Source organism: Portunus trituberculatus, chromosome 15 (genome assembly GCF_017591435.1).
Source record: "Portunus trituberculatus isolate SZX2019 chromosome 15, ASM1759143v1, whole genome shotgun sequence".
Taxonomy (NCBI): domain Eukaryota; kingdom Metazoa; phylum Arthropoda; class Malacostraca; order Decapoda; family Portunidae; genus Portunus; species Portunus trituberculatus.
Window position 1 is genome coordinate 9,894,844 of NC_059269.1, and position 19,950 is coordinate 9,914,793.

At 38.9% G+C, this 19,950-nt stretch overlaps 3 protein-coding genes across 9 annotated transcripts in view; 1 reads left to right on the forward strand and 2 right to left on the reverse strand.

Annotated features, from left to right (window-relative positions):
- Positions 1 to 4,495, forward strand: part of LOC123504267 — a 36,288-nt gene extending 31,793 nt beyond the window's left edge. Inside the window, 4 exon segments of the mRNA XM_045254668.1 lie at positions 1,743 to 1,994; positions 2,672 to 2,828; positions 2,831 to 3,162; positions 3,745 to 4,495. Coding sequence (XP_045110603.1) covers positions 1,743 to 1,994; positions 2,672 to 2,828; positions 2,831 to 3,162; positions 3,745 to 3,981 — 978 coding nt within the window. The 3' untranslated portion in view covers positions 3,982 to 4,495.
- A 305-nt stretch (positions 4,496 to 4,800) lies between these two features.
- LOC123504268 (transmembrane protein 70 homolog, mitochondrial-like) lies at positions 4,801 to 11,258 on the reverse strand. Of its 7 annotated transcripts, none has more exons than XM_045254674.1 (7): positions 11,172 to 11,258; positions 9,466 to 9,588; positions 8,376 to 8,565; positions 7,366 to 7,481; positions 6,913 to 7,042; positions 6,517 to 6,699; positions 4,801 to 5,127 (listed from the first exon to the last, which is right to left on the reverse strand). In XM_045254674.1, exons 3-7 carry the CDS (start codon positions 8,502 to 8,504, stop codon positions 4,939 to 4,941), a joined length of 747 nt encoding a protein of 248 aa, XP_045110609.1. In that variant the 5' UTR covers positions 8,505 to 8,565; positions 9,466 to 9,588; positions 11,172 to 11,258; the 3' UTR covers positions 4,801 to 4,938. The 7 variants fall into 7 exon arrangements, with proteins under 7 accessions (XP_045110609.1, XP_045110607.1, XP_045110605.1 ...); XM_045254672.1 differs by lacking the exon at positions 11,172 to 11,258 and adding an exon at positions 8,997 to 9,274 and having other exon boundaries at positions 9,466 to 9,583; XM_045254670.1 differs by lacking the exon at positions 11,172 to 11,258 and adding an exon at positions 8,997 to 9,274 and having other exon boundaries at positions 8,376 to 8,568; positions 9,466 to 9,583.
- A 3,176-nt stretch (positions 11,259 to 14,434) lies between these two features.
- Positions 14,435 to 19,950, reverse strand: part of LOC123504269 (amyloid-beta-like protein) — a 77,308-nt gene continuing 71,792 nt past the window's right edge. Inside the window, exons 7-12 of the mRNA XM_045254677.1 lie at positions 19,544 to 19,734; positions 19,033 to 19,151; positions 18,696 to 18,907; positions 18,227 to 18,499; positions 17,891 to 18,037; positions 14,435 to 17,781 (exon numbers count right to left, since the gene is read on the reverse strand). Of these exons, the coding sequence (XP_045110612.1) occupies positions 17,674 to 17,781; positions 17,891 to 18,037; positions 18,227 to 18,499; positions 18,696 to 18,907; positions 19,033 to 19,151; positions 19,544 to 19,734 (1,050 nt within the window). The 3' untranslated portion in view covers positions 14,435 to 17,673. The remainder of the gene's footprint in view (positions 17,782 to 17,890; positions 18,038 to 18,226; positions 18,500 to 18,695; positions 18,908 to 19,032; positions 19,152 to 19,543; positions 19,735 to 19,950) is intronic.

Below are 19,950 nucleotides of genomic sequence, written 5' to 3' on the forward strand. Positions count from 1 at the left end.
AAAGGACGGCTGTTCATCAAGTAAGGAGCTGTAGCACCCTTGGGTAGGGCATTTGCTACTTTTGAATGCTAACTATTGGTTCTCAATGACCTGGTTTGTTCTGGATACAAGTTCACTAAAATGGCAGCTAGCAGGCCGACGTTCTAGATCTGACTATTCGGCTGAGAAAGGTCAATAGACCCTAAAATATTTTATTACGTAAGATCACGTCTTGGCATTATCACAACAAACACGAGCTAGTTTTATCTATTGTGTCATTGTCTCAAGTGAACTGCTTCCCAGATAGTGCTCACATTTTTACTCGTGAAACAAAAAGAGGCGAACAACAACCTGCCTTCTCAGACCTGAAGTCGAGAGACAAAGTTTCCATTCCATGAGAAACCCTCTAAAACATTACTGCCATGAGGCCTGGCAGTGGTAATGACAGGAGGAGGCCTTCGCCACTATCCCGCCTCCGCTGCCTCCCGTCGGCTTCACCACTTTCACTCATAATATGGAAGGCGTACTTGAGTGCGTCCAGAGACCCCGGCCTGGCGTGGCGGCGCGTCACAGTGAAAGCCGCGGCAAGAGTGAAAACTCGTTGTTTTTGTCTTCATTGAGTCAGTGTTGGAGAAATTCCACGATAAGTAAGACTCTGAGTGTGGTAATTAAAGTTTCAACATTTCCTGTTCCAATATTTGGTCGACCTTGACGTGTTAAAGAGTTTGATTAATGAAAACACATGAATCGATCTTACTTCTTTGACTGATATAAAAAGATATTCAAAATACCTTCCTAAGAGAAAAAATGAATTATATTGTCTCAAGAAACAAGGAAGTTAGCGACTACAACTATGAAATAAAACCTGCGCCTTTGCCTTGAGTCGCTAATGAACGAGGCAGCAAAATGTTAATAGCTGCCTGACAAAGTAAGCTTTCTGGCTATTCACGTTAATTTTATCAGTAGACCAATAAATAATAACGCCTTCAACTTTAGATCTTAATGACCCTGCAATGTTATCTTATTACGACATATTTCATCATTAACCATTCATATAATTAATTACTTGTATGTTTCCATGTGTGTGTGTGTGTGTGTGTGTGTGTGTGTGTGTGTGTGTTTGTGTGTTATTCATCACGGTCGTCTGCTGGTTACCCAGCCAGCTTTTTCCCCTACGGCGGGGAGCTCAGAGCTCGTAGTGACCAATATTCGGATAGGACTGAGACCACATCACACACAACACACACCGGGAAAGCGAGGCCACAACCCCTCAAGTTACATCCCGTACCTATTTACTGCTAGGTGAACAGGGGCTACACATTAAGAAGCTTGCCCATTTGCCTTGCCGCTTCCCAGGATTCGAATCCGGACCCTCTCGATTGTGAGTCGAGCGTGCTAACCACTACATTACGCGGTGTGTGTGTGTGTGTGTGTGTAGCAAATTACTATGCATTTATTCCTTTCAACATAGTCTTTCCTTCTAAAAGGGAATCACAGTTTACAATAAGCAATAAAGAAATAAAAACAAAATATAATTGATTTAAAATAAGAGAGAGAGAGAGAGAGAGAGAGAGAGAGAGAGAGAGAGAGAGAGAGAGAGAGAGAATCAACATTAAGAAATATGCCCTTTGTCATTGAAAGGTAGGCATATAATAGAAAATTTACTTGCATAATTACTATCTCTTACTGAAGCTTAGATACAATCATAGATAAACACATGAACAGTATGTCTCACCTTCATTTTTCTTTTCCTTTTGCTTCAGGATACCCAAGAGGAAGTGGAGGTGCTTGGAGAAGTACTGGTGCAGCGGCCGGCAGTGCTGGTGTCTGGGGCACTGGTGCTCCTTGGGGTGCTGGACTGTATCGTGAGCCTGGCCTGTGTCGCTGTCTGTGCTAAGGAGGCGTGTGGGCTGAACTCAAAGGGTGCTCAGCGAGTCCAGGGTCTGTCTGAGGGCCACAACCGAAAAGAAAGACTATACCGCTGGCTGGGACAACAAAAAACCATATTCCCCATTGTAAGTCCCTTTACACATAGGTACAGTATCTTAAATTATCAAACCAAACTTCATGATTAATGTAAAGAATTCCTGTTGTAAGTAATTCCTTTCAATCTTTGTTATATGTCTTTATAAGAGAACTAAGAACTTTATTTAGAAGCTTATCTGCTCTATGTAATGTAATGCAAATGGTGTACAACAAAGTTCTCCATGACAGTTATATAAGCCTTCTATCATCCCTCAGGTTTCTAACACAAAACTTCCAGTTACTTTCACTGTAATAGCATAGGATTTTCAAATTTCCTCTGGCTTTGGTCACTACTTGCTTCACTTAACTTTCCCTATAATGAGCAGTTTTCCACACAATTTCAAATGTCAAGTACTCAGTCTGTAATTTTGTGCTCTAGAGATTTCCCTCCCCCCACACACTATCATATACATGTGTGTGGACAATGAAAAACAGCCTGAACTAAAACAGCACTGCATTACAACAGGCAGAGTTAGAAAATTGTCCAGACAGGATGTCATGTCTCACTGTGGGAATAAAAAAAAGTGATCCCTATTTCCATTGCCCCATTCAAATTTAATTGCATTTTACGACCGAAAGGAAATACAGTGGCAGTATAGCTATTCTTCCAATCCAGCTGCTGAGTGTGTGCTTCAAGGACAACATATGACCACATTGCACATTTCAGGGTTCCTCTCAGGGGCCCCCAAGAGGAGTGTCATCCATCTCACAGTTTGTGCCACTCTCCTCATCCGACTCCTCCTCCTCGGCCACGCCAAGAAAGACCCTGAGTGACCCAACATCTCCCTCCTCAACTCTCCCTTCCTCCACCTCCCACAAGATACACAAACTCGGCAAGGGGACGTCTGCACCTCACACATCTCTTTTAAGACTGAACAAACATCTATTCCATCCATTCTCAAGCCTTCTGCTCTCCCCATCCTCAACCATGGCTCCCACTCCCTTCCTCCTCCAACAACATACCTCCCCTCCACCAAACACCAGCACATCTACCCTCACCCTCAAGACTACCGTCACTCCATGCACCCACAGATGTCCATGCCTTACCCACACCAAGCTTATCCACATCACTTCCCACCACATGCAGCACACCCTTCCCTCTACTACCCACACTTGATGACTCCAATGATGCCTCCTTCTCAACATGCAATAGATCAGGTAATGTTTCTTGATTCTATGTAAATATTCAGACATTATTCAAATTTATGAAGAGAATTTAACCCCTCAGTACCATGATGTGTTTTCATATTAATTCTGCTTATTTTTGGTGATTTTATACAGCTTCAAAACTTATGTAGGGGATTAAAATAGTGAAGACTGAGGCCATTAATCATCTGACCTCCCTAGACACTTCCTAATGTCAATAAAACTGTCTAATCATACCCAAAACTTGTAATAAAAATGCATCCCAGTACTGAAGAGGTTAAGAACTATGACTGTCCTAGATGTGTAAATAGTATTGTCTTAATTCAAAATTGCACTATTTCACAATTAGGACAATTCATACATGGGAACAATATTCATTAGAACAAACAGGACAACTCTTCAGGATTCATGCACGCAAAAAATTTTAGTGTAGGAAACCAAATCTTCATCATATTCTATCTTAACTATACTACAAAGAAGCAATTTATTGATGATCCATTACACGAATCACTCTTACTGCAACTCTGGAATATGATTAGCAGTTTATTCATTATCCATTTTTAAAAACTCATTGCCCTGACTGGAACCTTGCAGGAACACCACCAACGAACCAGTAAGAAGAAGGAAGGAAGAAAGCACAGAGAAAAGAAAGAAAAACATGAGAAGAGAAAGCATAAGAAGGCCAAGAAAGAGCTGACAGATGAACAGATAGAGCGTACCTATACCGGCCTTGACAGGGAGTTGGCAGAGGAGTTCATTGACAACACAATGGAACCTGGACTCTCCATTCAACGGGCCTTCAGCAACAGTTTTGAACAGGACTCCTTTTAGGGATTTACAATTGAATGACTACTAATACTTATCATGTAAGAAATCAAAATACATGCAGCTAACATGAATATTTTGTTATTCATCTTTGTGAGTTAGATTAAAATAAAGAGAGGTTTCTTGTATTTGAGAACATATTGGTTAAGTGCCATAATGTTTGTATAGTTAATCCATTACCTGGTGCTGTTATGGCAAATCTGTATGTCGTGTAAATATGTACTGAGAGCACCTTGCATACTGAGGATAGGGTTGGCCATCCTTCCGGCAACTTTGACATGTTATGAGGAGTTATTTCACAACCTTCATCCTCTGTCTACTTCTGTAGTAAAACCTACACTATAATGTAAGCAATACTAAAACCGTTTTGTATAATTTTATATCATTTCAATTTTATAAAATGCCACAATATATGCATTCTGTTTTGCATACATTCATTATTGCTCAAGATGTATGCAGCATATCATACTGTAAATATTGCATGATGTACATACCAAACATAATACAATATACTAAACCATGTCTTGTTTTAACCTGAAGTTGATAGATTATAGAACCATGGAATATAGTTAGTTTTATGCACAGAATAAGAGAACAATTATACATTTCCTTTTAGAGAAACACTGTGGTCATCATAGTCAGCATCACAATTATGAAAGGCTCCACACATAAATGTACACACAGCTCCTGCAGTCTCTACACACAAGCACCAAGTGACATGAAGATTTATACCCTAAAATAAGCATGAGAAGAGTTGGATAGTTAAGCTTATCACTTTCATAGAAAATAATCCTACTCTAAATTTCAGGGTGTAATAACGACATGTTTAAATTATCCACACTTTTACTTTAACAATATCTATACTGTACAAACAACAATTCAATTATAATTTTTCAACCATTAGCAAAGATTTACCTTAATACGTTTTTCTACAAGTTCACAGCAGCAAGTCAGATACTGTATTCAGTCACTCTTTTCATCGTGTTCCTTAAGATGAAAATCAATAGGCCGGTCATAACCCATGAGGCGGCCGTAGTGCTCCACCTCCTTGAACATATGTGGGTCAACAAACAGTGGCCGGTTCTTGACGAGGAACGTGGTGAACATTCCTGGCACTTCTGGCACCTTCACATCATCAACTGTGAATTTAACCTGAAGAAATAAAGGCTTATTATTGATACATAATTTTCCTTTTTCATAGCATCATAAAATACATACAGTAAATCCTCGTTTTACACTAGAAATGCGTTCCTCAAAAAGCTATTGTAAACTGAAATTAATGTAAACCGAACCCGTTTGAACATGTATTAGATAGGAATACGTTCCAGCTCAGTATGAAAGTCAATCGAAAAAAGTAAACAGACATCCATCTCAACCTTCAAGGTTTCAATAATAGACAGGACCTTTTCTGAAATAAGGCTCAATGAGAGTGGGGCATGCTAGCATGTTTGGCTGTCTATCCAAATTTTAAGTAAACCTTCCATCCGATCCATAATGGGTTCCCGATGTTTTGTTAGCAATTTTACCTGCAGGCTTGAAGCATTAGCTGCTGCCTCCTTAACACTTGAAGCATTCCTCAAAACAGTAGCAACTGTTGACTGTGGTAAATTCAGGGAACGGCTTATGGCTAACGAGCCTTCTCCAAGTTCTTTCCTCTTGACTATATCAAGCTTCGTTTCCAACGTTAAACTTTTCCTGGCTCGTTTAACCTTACCCACTTCTTCACCAAGATCCAAATTACGTTTCGGTAACATTTTGGACAGGAATTGGTCTTAAATGCAGAGAATAATGTAAGTAAATCACCGAGCACAGTCTCACTGTTATTCGTCGTGGTGGCGCGAAAGCGACTGGTTTGTTGTTGGTCCGACTTGATCGCAGTGCAGCGCCACAATCACAGGCGGCAGGAATTTCAAATATCATAAGTGTGATTTTTTTTTCGTAAATTGATAAAATGGTAGTAATTGTCAATTATCAGATCTGCGAATTTATCGTATACTAAACTAGTGCAAAACGAGGACTTACTGTACATAAAAGTCTCTTATTATTAACTTCATGAACAAAGTTTTGGCCTTCTAAAAAAGAATAAGAGACATAACTCTTGATTGTGAGAGAGAGAGAGAGAGAGAGAGAGAGAGAGAGAGAGAGAGAGAGAGAGAGAGAGAGAGAGAGAGAGAGAGAGAGAGAGAGAGAGAATGTACAAGAAAAGATAACAAAGATTACAATGAAATAAACACTTATAATAGTATACACAATTTCACATAAACGCACCTTACAAGTACATAAATCAGTTAAGTCATGAATGTACAAGTAGGATGACAAAAATCCATCTCTATCTACCTCTATATCTGACCAGTGACCCAACAAGGAGAGCCACAAACAAAACACACCATCACTCACACTCCCAGATCCCTTAGTTCCGTCAGCCTCAGATGGAGAAGAATAGTTATGTGGACCATCATATTATACACACTTCACCCATCAAATATTATGCAGGTTTACATCATACAGTGACTCAAAAGGTCAAAGCTTGGTTTATATTACCTTTTTCTCCAAGAGGAAGAAGGAGAGTGTTGTGGCAGAGTACACATCTTTTTCTGGATCGTACTCAAGGCAGGTTACATATTTCTTGGCAATCCAATGGATGAGTAAAGGAGTGACAAATGTGAAGAAACTGACAAAAGAGGCCACTGCCACAAGTACACCAGCATCATTACCCAGTAATTTCTGAAAAGAATGTTCTCTTAATTGTAGTGTGACAGAGCATTACCAAGAATTCTTTTATGAACTTAGGCATGAATTTAAGACTACAGTGACTTCTAATATATTTAAGTCATCATTTTATATGTTGCCATACCTGGTTGACATTATGGAAAAAAAGAAAAAAAAAGAAAAAAGAAAAAAAAAATAGTGGCCTAAGGTGTTGCCTTAATCACCCACCTGAAATAGGATGGGTTGTACACTGAGACCCAAAACTGATGTAGAGAGTGAAAAGAATTTCACCATTTTGATTTGTGTGGAGAGAATACCATTGTAGATTTCCTTCCATGTGCCTGGTCCAATATCAACACTGGGAAATAAAAAAGGAAATACATATGTTTAAGAATAATATTAATCTTGGTATACTATAATAATTCACATATTTAGGAATATACAATCTAACACCTGTTACTTGGAACTTCTTCAAGGCAATGGTTCTTGATTTAAAGAGCATGACTTTGACTCTCTATGGAATAAAAGCAAATAACAACAGTTGACTGCAAAACTTGAAAACCACACTAGATTTCAGTAGCACAGTGGAGGAGTCAAGCACAGAAGGTTGTCTGTAGAGAAAAGTAGACTAATTTGTTTATCCAAGACATCCATATCAATATTTAAAAAGTGAACACTTACCTGCTTTCTTGCTTATCTTCCTCCTTATTCATTGCAGGGTACTGACTGGTGCTCCCTCTGCTCAGATTCCGTGACAGTAGCAAACATTGAGATCTTCCATTGGTGCTGCTGAACTTCTGGAAATATGCAAGAAAATATAATGACATCATAACAGTCCTCAATATTAAGGTTGACCAATCCAATATAAAGTTTTCTTCAGAATAAAGAGACACCTAAATAGGACCAATGGATTTGCTACCAACACAAAGTGATGTAGTGGTAAGAGCTCCTGAGCCGACTAAGTCAATCCCAATCAGCTGTATCATAAATACATCAAGAAGAAGGGAAGGGATATATCATCTATATCAGCTTAGCTAATGGTGATTAGAGTAAGGAATGATATATGGTCACAAAGACTCACAAACCACACCATGTGGGATATCAATTGTTATGAAATACATAACCAATCTTCTGCTATTCTTAGGTGATACTCACCATATCTTAATAGGAGAAACATACATTTGCTAGAAAACAATATCATCACAGGAATGGAATCACTTGAGACATATTCTGACTTATCTTCTGCTTCCTCCTTGTCACACATAGCTTTTATTTTTTTTTTAACGGTAAGGCCTATAGCGCCTGTAGGCACGCTTGAAAAGTGTATGGGAAGCGCTGTTCAGCTTCCGCCCATTAGTGGCGCAGGCAATTTTATTTATAGTGGTACCCATATTAGGGCCCATATCACCACCCAAGCTCATCCTGAGTGTAACCACCTAGAATCTGGGTATCATGGTGATATGTAGATAACTTTAAACCACTCGACAAATGGCAGTGTCTTAAGGTTGTACGTGGTGGGATTCGAACCTACGCGTGGATGTCTGCCCGATCCCACGCTCACCACCTTATCCACTATGCCACCGCCTCCCTAATCATGAACATTTAATTTTGTGATGGCCTGTTGAAAAATAAACAAATATATAGATAAATAAATAATTAAATATACAGATGAATAATACACAGCAATATACCTGGCAAAATTGAGAGAATGAAGCAGCATTCACTGGACTATAGGTCCTGGGTGTCAACCTCAAAAGTAATGCAGAAGCTTCTCGCTGCTGCCGCTGAAGAGTCCTCAGCACACCATACACAGTAGCCATGATGAAGACCGGACAATTTTTGTGGTGATGAGTACTATACAGTGGTGAGCTCTGCAATCCACTGCTGGGGAGACAAGACAAACCTGTGTAAGATGCGGCAAAACTCAGCCTGGAAAACTAAAGCACAAAAATCAAATCAACACTTCATTCAAAGACATGTTTACAACTCAAGTATATCCTATAATCAGTGTTGCAATCAATTATTAAAGATTTTCAGTGGTATGCAAATTATTACCTATATACCACACGACAATATAAAGTGGCAGAAAAATGTCACGAGGTCTTTTAGTGCTACAGGTGACTCAGGATTTCTCCTAAGCCAGGTTTTTGTGTCTACCCTGAAGTAAGGCCTGTGGAAAAGTGTGATTTTTGTTTGATTAGGCTAGGTTATGTAAAATGGTCCTGGATTTGGGTGTTGGAGTGGACTCAGGTTATCAATGAGCCATCAGCCATACTCAGACACGGGGCGGGTTGAGGTGTGCTACACTCTACCTTGAGATGTGAAACCTTCAATTGGGTCTTAGATGCTGGGTATTTTGCCTCCACGTGGCTGGTAGTGGGGCGTTAACTTCCCGGATAAACAGCTACCGCCCATGGGCGAGAGGGCTGGAGTGGGACCTCATTTCCTCCTTCCCTAATGGGTATCAAACGACTCGGATACTTTAGCAGCTTCACTGATCCGGGATCAGGTTGGCGAGATGGGTTTTCTATGCCGACAGGACAGGGCAGAGGGCCGCCGTGGGCGAAATGGGTAGCATCCGGCCTTCAGTCTGGGTCACACGGTAAGACTGTAAGAGTGCTGCCCCAACCCCTCTGGCTGATGAGATTGGCTCTTCCCTTTGATTTATGTCTTAAGGGCAATGCAAGAACTGGCAGTGATAATATTGTTCGGTACATAAAACATGAGCTTCACAAGTAATAAGAGAGGCATTCATTAATAAAAACAAGACAAAACACTCACCAGCGCTGCCGTGTTGTTGTGGATGTAGATGTCGGTGGAGCCCTCGCCTCTTCAACGGCACAGCTCAAGATTGGTGATTTCTTATATTGCTGCTCTTATGACTAGTTAGACTCGTTCTTTTTTCTTTTCCCATCCATAAAAAGATAGTTATACATGACGATATGTATATGTATATTTCTCTACTTGTTATCAATTCACCCTGCTCTATTGTCAAAAACACACATATATCAAGAATAAAAACGATAGAAATAGAGAATATCATAGTCTATCATAGTCTCGTTTTTTCTCTTTTCCCGTGAGACATGAAAACACTCCCTGTAAAACATACTTTGATTTTTACTGCTTCGCCAAATAACTACAGCTGGACACGATAACGAAAAGAAAAATGTCACAGTAACCAATAAATTTGTGTAAGTACAGCGTCTCATTGATAATAGATGTAGTAGTAGATAATTATCATAAACCTTTATACTATACAGACTTTGCCATGACAGACGACACATCTGCAGTGGTCATGGTGGCGGTGGGTCTTTTGTTACTATAATAGTCAGTCTTGCTACACACCCAAACACACCCACACACAATCATACATATCCAAAATAACACTCACATATACCTAAAATATTCGTAAACACACTCAAACACAGCCAGAACCAACTTACACACACACACACACGGCAAAGCAAATGGGCAAGCCTCTTGATGTGTAGCCCTGTTCACCTAGCAGTAAATAGGTACGGGATGTAACTCGAGGGGTTGTGGCCTCGCTTTCCTGGTGTGTGGTGTGTGTTGTGGTCTCAGTCCTACCCGAAGATCGGTCTATGAGCTTTGAGCTCGCTTTGTAATGGGGAAGACTGGCTGGGTGACCAGTAGGCGACCGTAGTGAATTACACACACACAAACACACACAAGTGAAGTGTTGTCATATTCCTAACAATGTTTAACTGTACGAAGCAGCAAGAAGAGAGTAAACCAGCAGTGCAAGCCAAAACATAAGTTTTACCTTCTCCACAGTGCCTTACGTTCATTTACGTAAGGTATTTTTAGGGCCATTCACTTATTTTTACGTTTCCCCTACATATGAGAGTGAAAACAGTTTGATAGTTATCCATTTGTTGAAAATAATAGAGGTATAACGAGTAGTAAAGAGGCAAGTCGTTAGTATATACCCTCTAGTATTTGCTTCTTTTACTTACTGTAGGCCAAACATGTCTCAGAATGAAGGCACTATAGTAAAAGTAAATTGTACTGACTCGTAGGGCGAGGCCGATAATCTGTGTGACGCTGCCATTACTTCAAGGAAAACGGAATAACTGTTCTTTATTTGATTAAATGCATGAATAATAAAATAATGGGGTGGGGGACAAAACATGAAAATACCATAGGTAAATTAAATACAGTAAAGGTGCTGGTTATAAAAGTGAAAATTAGGCTGATAATCTAACTAATATATACTATTATGTCCTCTCGAGATACCTAGTGTAATACAACGAGAGGGGAATAGAAACGCTGATAAGGTTGTGGTGCTGTTGCATATCTCATTTGCACTGGGACAAATCTTCACTGTGGATTCAGATATACCAACTACATCTGCTGTCCTCTTCCTCGCTTGATTTGTGGGTAAAAGTGGTCCTTGCAAGCTTTTTCTATTAAGAAGTATCTATCAATTCTGTCGACAAACTCCTTGGTTTGGCTGTACAACACACAATAAGACTGGGAAGCGTCAGTATGTCCTTCCATCGTGGCGATCTGATGAGAAGTGAGTCGATTTGCATCTGCGTGGTAAGCTGACTGCACTCTTCCCTCAGGGAAAATCCCGCCTCGGATCAAATGGCAACGTCGCCCGTCCTGATATGCCACATCGTCATACATGTTCATGAAATGCCTTCATTTGATTTGATATAGAGCATTCATTTGTATCATCTGCTATTTAATGAAATAATCAGAATATTCTTAGAACACCATTTTGTGATAATACTATGATTAAAGAACCATAAATAGTATAGGCTGAATGTTTTGATTGGAAATCTGGCAATGGCGAACAATGCCCTACAGGTCAGTACAATTTTGTTTTACTATAGTATAGCATTTCATATCGCGTGGTCAAATATTCTTGATATAGCTTAATTTTTTTTTGTTGTGAGAGATTAAAATCAACATATGGCGCCGATAGTCCCACTGATGTTACCGCCGCTGCCCCCGCCTGCAGCCTGCAGGTTCCAATACTTTTCTCATATTTATCCTAACTATAATATTATGCTTTCATGGTACGGTTTTATGATTTCTCTAATTATTTAGTTGTGTTTGAAGTGTGTTCTGCGCCTCTGTTGGATAAATCTGTGGCGTATAGTGGTGTTTTATAGAGTAGATATGAGCTGGCATAACAATTAAAATTTCCAATTTGCCATTTAGGACTTTTTTTTATTTCAAGCTATAACTGGGCCTTTACGGTATCAAAGAATCGTCTATACTCTTTTAAGTGTGAAATCAACCCCATGAGTCAAATATGTGCAGTTTGAAATTATGTTAAGTCCTGTTAAACGAAAATTACATATTTTCTTCTTTTATCATTTACATTTGTTTTTGATGGTGTGGCTTGTTTTAAAATGCCTTAAAAATAGCTTAGTCTGTAAAGTGTGTTGAAATATTCGCCGAATGAAAATGGCTGGACTTTACAGTTTTTAATGAGTTTAGATTTTATTGCTTTTATTTACATAAGTATTTGTTCTTTCGTTCACTTCTGGTTTTAAGTAAGTGTTGGATACCTAAAAAGATAGCATATATTGTGTAATATTTTTTGAAAGAAGAATAAAGTCAAAATGGGTAGCCGTTTCAGCAGTGTTATAGGTGAAAATGTTTTTATAGTTTTACTATACTTAATTTACACATTTCTTTATAACTAGTTAGGCTGGAAATATTTTGGTGTTATGGATATTAGTTAAAATATATATATCAAGTCATGAAATAGGAAGCATTTTGCCGTGGCTTCGTTTTTTCTATAGGTGATTTTTTAAAATTATTTACGTAATTTAGACGAGTTACTACTGTTCCCGCTCACCCTGATGACGTCATAGCCAAGGTGGTGACTCATCATAGTCCTGGGCGGGCGTCTCCCTTCCAACATCCCCAGTTCGTCAATATTTTGCGTAATATCTACTGTTTTATAAGTGTTGTTATATATTTCTTAGGCTCTGGTGTGTAGATGGAAGCAGTAAAAGGAAGAAGAAAGGGAAAACAAAATAGGAGGACGAATAAAAAAAAAAAAAAAAAGGGAGAAAGAGGAGATACCGAGGCATAATATTTAGCTAAGTCACCCTTGTAATCTTGCAGTTCTTTATAATGCATTCTGATTTTTATTTTATTTATTTTTTGGTATGTATTTGGGGTATTCTAAGTGTGTTTGGTATAGTGATGTATGGTGTTTAGAATGTATTTGGGTGTTATAAGTGTGTTTTTGTCGCATTTTGAGAGTTTTCAGTGTGTGTTAAATTATTTAACTATATTTTACATATTTTGAGTGTTGTGAAGGTGTGTTTGAGTACTTCGGTGTGTTTTCAGAGTGTTTGGGGGCATATTGAGGTGTTTTATGACGCTTTGAGTGTGTTTTGGGAACAATTCGTGTATTTTAAATGGTTTGGGTGTGCGTGGGGTGTTTTGGGGTGTGTTGTGTGGTGTGGGGATGCTTTGGTTTATGTTGGGTGTTTCTGGTAAGGTTTGGTTGTATTTGTTGGCATTTTAAGATATTGTATGATGTTTTGAGTGTATTTTGGATTAATTTTGGATGTTTTAAGCAGTTTGGGTGTGTCTGAATGTGTGAAATCGAGCGGTGTTCTGCGTATGTTTGTGTATATATGTTTGGGTCTTCTGAATGTGTTACTAGTAACTAGTTACATACATACATACATTCATATATAAATACATTCATACTTTTTCTTTTCAAGAATAAGAACAATAAAGTAAGAATAAGAATGATAATAAGAAACCAGTAATAGCGAAGAGTTGTCACCATTAGATTTCTTCCTTTTTTTCGTTAGAACAAATAAATAACTAATGGTAATATAGACGTACATCTTTATTAGGACATTGCTTTCAACTCTTTTAAGTTAAATCCGTGTACTACTCGTTCGTGCCTCAAAACAAGAGCGTCAAATTGCGTCACTAACATGTTGTTGATCACGTGGGTAATATCGTGGTACAATATTGTACCATGGGTAATATTCTGTACTGCATTTTTTACTACTACTGCTACTACTACTACTACTACTACTGACACTTTCCTTGACATCTCTGACAAGTGACTTACTACTCTTCTGTGAATCTTACCAGCGGCAGGCTGCCAGCTCATCTTGCATTCCATTGGTGTCCCATGACTCCCATCTCCAGGATAGGCAAGCTTGGGTGAGTAAGCTGGATTTTTGGGAAGGCCAGAATAGGCTGAGTTTGGGAAATATCAAGTCTAAAATGGGAAGTTTCTTGTTTACTATCGGCCCTTGTCAGTAGCGCAAGACACGACCGCATGTCAATGGTGAGAGACTTGCTTTACTTCACGTCTATTAAGATATTATTTTTTTTCTAGAGCGCTCGGCTGTTATTGATTCATATTGATACATGTGAAAATCAATACGGCACTGTCCCTAAGAAACCATTCCGCACGCTTTCTCGGGGACAGTTCCATCAATACTACGCCAGAAACAGTTATATTAGGTTTAATTTAGGTTAGACTAGCTTAAGTTGGGTTAATATTAGGGATATGTTAGTTTAGGTGAAGTTTGCTTTGGTTTAGTTGGTCAGAGATACCAAAACATACAAAAATTTCGCTTTTCTTATGAAGTAAGGCGACAAACACCCATATTTGCAAACGAGGGACCTCTTGTAAATATTTGCCGATGGGAATACTTAAGTAATAGTCATTACTGTCCTCTTTTTTTGTCATTGAAACCCTGATATGTCTTGGTAATTAAAACAACAATTTCTATTTTTTTGGTACATTTATTCAGATCAAGTTCAATCCCATCTCCCATGATACATTACCATCAATTCACATTCTTTTGCAAAAATACTTAAAACTTCATCAGCAGTAGCCATAGGTCATTACATACATACTGGCCAGATGGCATGGGAGGTGAGATGCATGGGAGGTCACTTAACCTGCTAGTGTGTGAGACATGTACAGACTTAAGCTACAGTGGTTAGAGAACACTAATGACACATTCCACAGTAAGAGAGGAAAAGAAGGATGACACCTATTATTATTTTATGATCAATAAATTTTACAATTTCATTTGTTCACATTTGAGCTATTGGTTTTGCAAATCAATAGCCCAAAATATATCAATAATTGAGAAGCAACTATAAACACTTAATGAATTTTTACTTTCCCCTTCCTCCTTATGTGATGTGGCTGGCCATTCAGAGATGCAGGTGGGCTACTCTCTGGCTTTTGCACATTTGACTTCCACAAAGAAGAAGCACTTTTCTTTTTAAATAATTCACAGTTAATGTCAGTACTTTCTAATATCTAAGTTGTGACTCCATTTTACTGTCTAGCTAAAAGTAATACCTACAATGATGATTTCTCCTTGGCAAAAAGGAAAAAAAAAGGGAAAAAAAGGGACGACGTGGAAAAGTAATGGTATGAAAAGAAACCATAAGAAACGAGCTGTGGGATTAATGAGGTTCATAAAAAAATATGTATTGAACTCGTTCCAGATCAGCTTCTGTGAGACGTACAGAACTTGGAAGAAAGAGCATAAAAATTGACATGCAACCCAAGGTAAAGCAGTTGTGAACTCAGTACGCCGATGGAGGGGAAATCCTGCGCGCCATGATGAGAAACTTGAACTACAGAAAGTCATATAGTATAAAATGATACAACTCTATCATATATGACACAAAACCCCTGTGCCACTCATTATGTACATGCTCAATATATATCTAAAGGTTTATATGCTCTGAGTGGTGGGGTGAGTTTAGCTAGCTCTTATGTACTGCTCCTATTATAATCAAACAACAAACTATAGCAATATATACCAGAGACTTGGAAAACATAAGGAATGATGCAGGATTCTTGATATACTTTGGTTATCACAAAAAGGAATGGCTTGATTGAAAGTAATTAGGGTGACTCGCATTAGGTATGTATATGTTTTTATTTTTATAGTCAGGAGTTGAGTTACGTTATTTGTGGCAGTCATACAGCATGGCTCAACAGTCCTATGTGACAGACCTCTAACCTGTATTTATAATACCTGTTGAAAGTGATATCCAAACTCTTATCCTTCAGGTCATGCTAAGACTCAACATACATGTAAAAGTATATGAGCAGAAGGTGTGTAGAGGAATCCATGTTAATTACTTCCACACAACAGCTTACTGAAGGCAAGCGGCAACACTTAACTGTGCACGTACAGCAACACTTACATTGTACGCACACACATAGGGAGAGGAGTACTGGACTATGGTTGGTTATTTGCTCACCACCAATAATGACATTAATTTATCTAAGTGAGAAGAAATCTCACTTCTCGTCTTTCAGCTTTCCACACTCCATGAATTTGTTTTACACAATTACATTAGTGCACTAGGAATTCTGAGAAGTACAAATTTCTGCACTTTCATAAGTCCAAAACAAAACAAAAACAATTCTGTACACCTCAAACAATTTGTGACTTCCATAATGCAGTGGAGCTTGTTTTTTGCTTCTGAAGGTCAGGTTGATTAACCATATTTATAACTAAAACAATGGATCAAAAATATATTTATATATATGTATATATATATTTATGTATAAGTAAAAAAATCTTAGACCTAGAAATCTACTTTGGACTTCATAAAACAAAAGAATGTCTAACTGCACCTTTCTGAGATGGAAATGACAAAAATATAATTTATTCTACGAATTAATGAGAAAAATGTCAGCCGCCAGCATAAAAATAATGTTTCATGAGACCACTTAGACCTTGGTGTTGGGCCGAGAGGATTGACCCCGGCCTCGCAACACCAACCCGTTTCCAGTAACTGTCCGGAACCTCTGAACTCCTGTAGGTGCTCAGGCCAGCCTCTTGTTACCACCCAGCCAGGTGATCAGACCTACCCCAGGCATGGATACAACACTGCCTCTCCTTTCATACATGCTGTCAACCAGCTAAACTGTAGACTTGTTTGACTGTGATGAGGATGAGTGTATAGGGGCATTACCAACACAGGCTGATGGAGGCAACATGCACAAGAGACTCAACAGAGCACCTCCAACATTCAGACTTTCTTCTCTATTACCTCATCTTGTAATCATTTATAAAGGCTTCTAAGTTGTTGTTTTTTAAGTCAATAAGGTAAATTTAGGACAGAATGATGGTAAAACCTATTGTATGCTACTGTAACAAATTATTGTATTCTGGACATATTACATAATTTACAATGAATTACAGGACAACTACCACATGTACCCAGGAGTCAACATCCTTAGCTGGTTCAATTTCAACATGACTTCTAATGCTCATTTCATGATAGCAAATTAATTAAAGCATTAAAATCATGTTAGGTTAAGCTATCCCAGTGTGTTGAAAGTCCCAGACTGGATAATGGTAGTATTAGTGGCTAAAAAACCCAATGGCTTAAGGCTTGAGTTGCACACAACACTTGACTGTGCATCTCAGAATCAGGACTTGCCGACTCCATGGAATGTCAAAGTAAAAACAGTTGAAAAGCTTAAAGCAATGCATTTTACCTACTGCAAGAAGGTTCATGAGCTTGTGAATTGTTGTAAAACATTTTAAACATTACACTAAAATGAAAGCTCAAATCAAACTAATTTCAGGTTCTGAAGTTTTGCACATTTACTTCTTGGGGTTACTTAGGAGAGCTCTGATATTAGCCAAGATCTATCAATTATATATGAAGTTGGTTAATGACTGCCTTAATATTATAGCAAATACTGAATTGACAACTAGTGATTCTGAAATGACAATGCACATCATCAGCACCTGTGAGCTTGACTTTTCTGTTCACAAGTGATGTTCCAACACTAACCCCCTCTTGGCTGACCCCAGTCACACCTCACCTCACTTTAGAGTCAAGTATAAAGATTTTCTAGTCTTAGCAGTCAGCCTGACAGGTAAATACAGATGCATGATTCCTTTTTTGGGGGAAAACGGATGAATTGCTGCCCTTTCTGTTTATTTGGGAACAAAATGCTCCCCCCTGCACTGCTTATTTCTCCTCAAAATATTTATAAGTGGGGTTCTCATACCCATTGACCTGCATGTTGGCCACGTGCCTCTCTTCAGGTGTGATGGCCTGGTCGACCTCCATGAAACCCTGGAGGAAAAAGAAACATTAATGGTGGCAATGAATAAGATTGCATACTTGTTACTTAAAATATACATGTAAAAGATTATATGTTGCAATGGATATGTACAATGCTAACCTGACTGTGTGGGTTGGTGCTGTTTCTGCGCCGCAGGACCACGATGCCAACCACCATGGCCATCATTAGTGCCACACCAGCGAAGGCTAAAGTGAAATATACTCCACGGCTTTCACTGCCTGAGGTCTCCCTCATCACACTGTAACTCTGGGGACAAAAGGAAGTTAATATTGTCAGCACTAAGTAAATTTAAGTAAAATATATGTTTATGTAACTAGTAAATTTGGTGAAGTATAAATGTTTACTTGTGTGTCCCCAAAAATAGAACAATTAAAGATTCTACACAATTAGAAATTGTCTTCCTCAGCGTGGATGCGTTGAGACATGCACACTTACGGCCTGGTGGGAGAGCGGGTGGTGTTGGACGTTGGCCACCTGCACGTCGTCAGTGTGGTGCACCAGGAGGGGCTCTGGCCGGACTGAGGCGTTGGGGGTTGAGGCGTTGGGGGACGAGGAGGCTGCTCGCAGACCTGAATCTGCTGTTGGAGTATCCAGCTCAACTGGGTCCTGGCTGACTGACTCACTGTCGGACTCCTGGCTTTGACTGGCCTGTGTCATGCTGCTGAACTCTGGCTCTTCAGGGTAAGTGTCCAGAGAATCTGTGTAGTCCTGCAAATTTAAATGAAACTTCTAAGAGGAATTTTTTGAGAATAAATAGAGCTTCTGAAAATGTTGTTAGCTTTGGACATATCTGGTCGAAGACACCTGATATACTTTTCATATATTAGTACTGCATCTCATCATTATAGCATGTATGAATTGTTTTTCAAACTATTATCCAAAATGCATTAAGATCATGTTTTACCTCATCATCATCATCATCATCATCATTGTCATCATTCTCATCATCTTCATCCTCATCTTCATCAGATGCCCCTGGAGCATCATCACCTTCCTCATCCTCTTCTTCATCATCATCATGGTCTGTATCATCATCGCTGTGCTCTTCATCCACCTCTTCATTCACAGTCTCGTCACTGTTATCACCTGACACGTGGTCCTCCTCACTCTGCACATCTGTAAGACACACAGATGATTGCAGCTACCCTATTCATATTATTTGCTAAGATACATATATGATAATTTTGTATAAAGTAGCTACAGAACTCATAGGAATGCAAAGGTATGGAACATTTACTAACCAGTGGCGAGTGGCAAGGGAGCATGTGTGGACAGTTCAGGGGGAGTGGAGTATTTGCTACGCAGAGCAGCAGAATACTCCCGCATCAGTCGCCCAATCTTGGCATTTAGATCTGGATGCCTGAAATATGTCAAAAATGTGTGAGACTAAGAGTTCATTAGTGCACATATGCTGCAGTCAGTCACATTGTAGTTTTCATATAGTTTTGTTAAAATAGACACTATGAAAGCTGCAAAACAAAGTCCAAAGTAACTTATAAGTGAGAAGGTTGAAGTGACACTTATGAATCTTCAATCTGGCATTCATATTTGTGACTTTGATGTATTTCATGTTTAAAATGTAGCTGCTGGTATACTGAGACAAAGCATTCCTTCCTGAATGAAAGAGATATACTTATGAATATTATTAACTAAGAAATATGTTTTGGTATTGTGTTGCATGTAGTAAATATATCTGAGAAGAAAATACTGTAGTGTATGTCATTTGTAGGAGTTCTATGAAAAATGTTTTACCTTGCAAGCATGTTGAGGGACTGGTTGACCATGCGCTCCAGGTCACTGAGGTGCTGCAGGGTGGAGTCACGCTCACGGTCAGCTGCTTCATAGTCAGAATTGAGAAGGTGCTTGTAATGAGAAACAGTGTGGTGGCGATCCTTATTGAGGGCACGAAGTAATTTCTGAAGACACTTCTGGACGCGGTGAGTCTGAAAAGAAGTTTATGACTATTAGTACTTACATAGTATGGTACATTTGTGATATGAAGCTAGAGTATTATATTTTCTGTGTCAGGAAGACTAGCCATTGGTAAAATTGCGAAGAAATTCTTGCACATCAGTCTGCTTCCAAAATTAGAAATAGAAGAATCAAAAGATTCATTAACTCTTCCATTAGTAAGGTGAATGTAGTAGTGATGAAAGTAA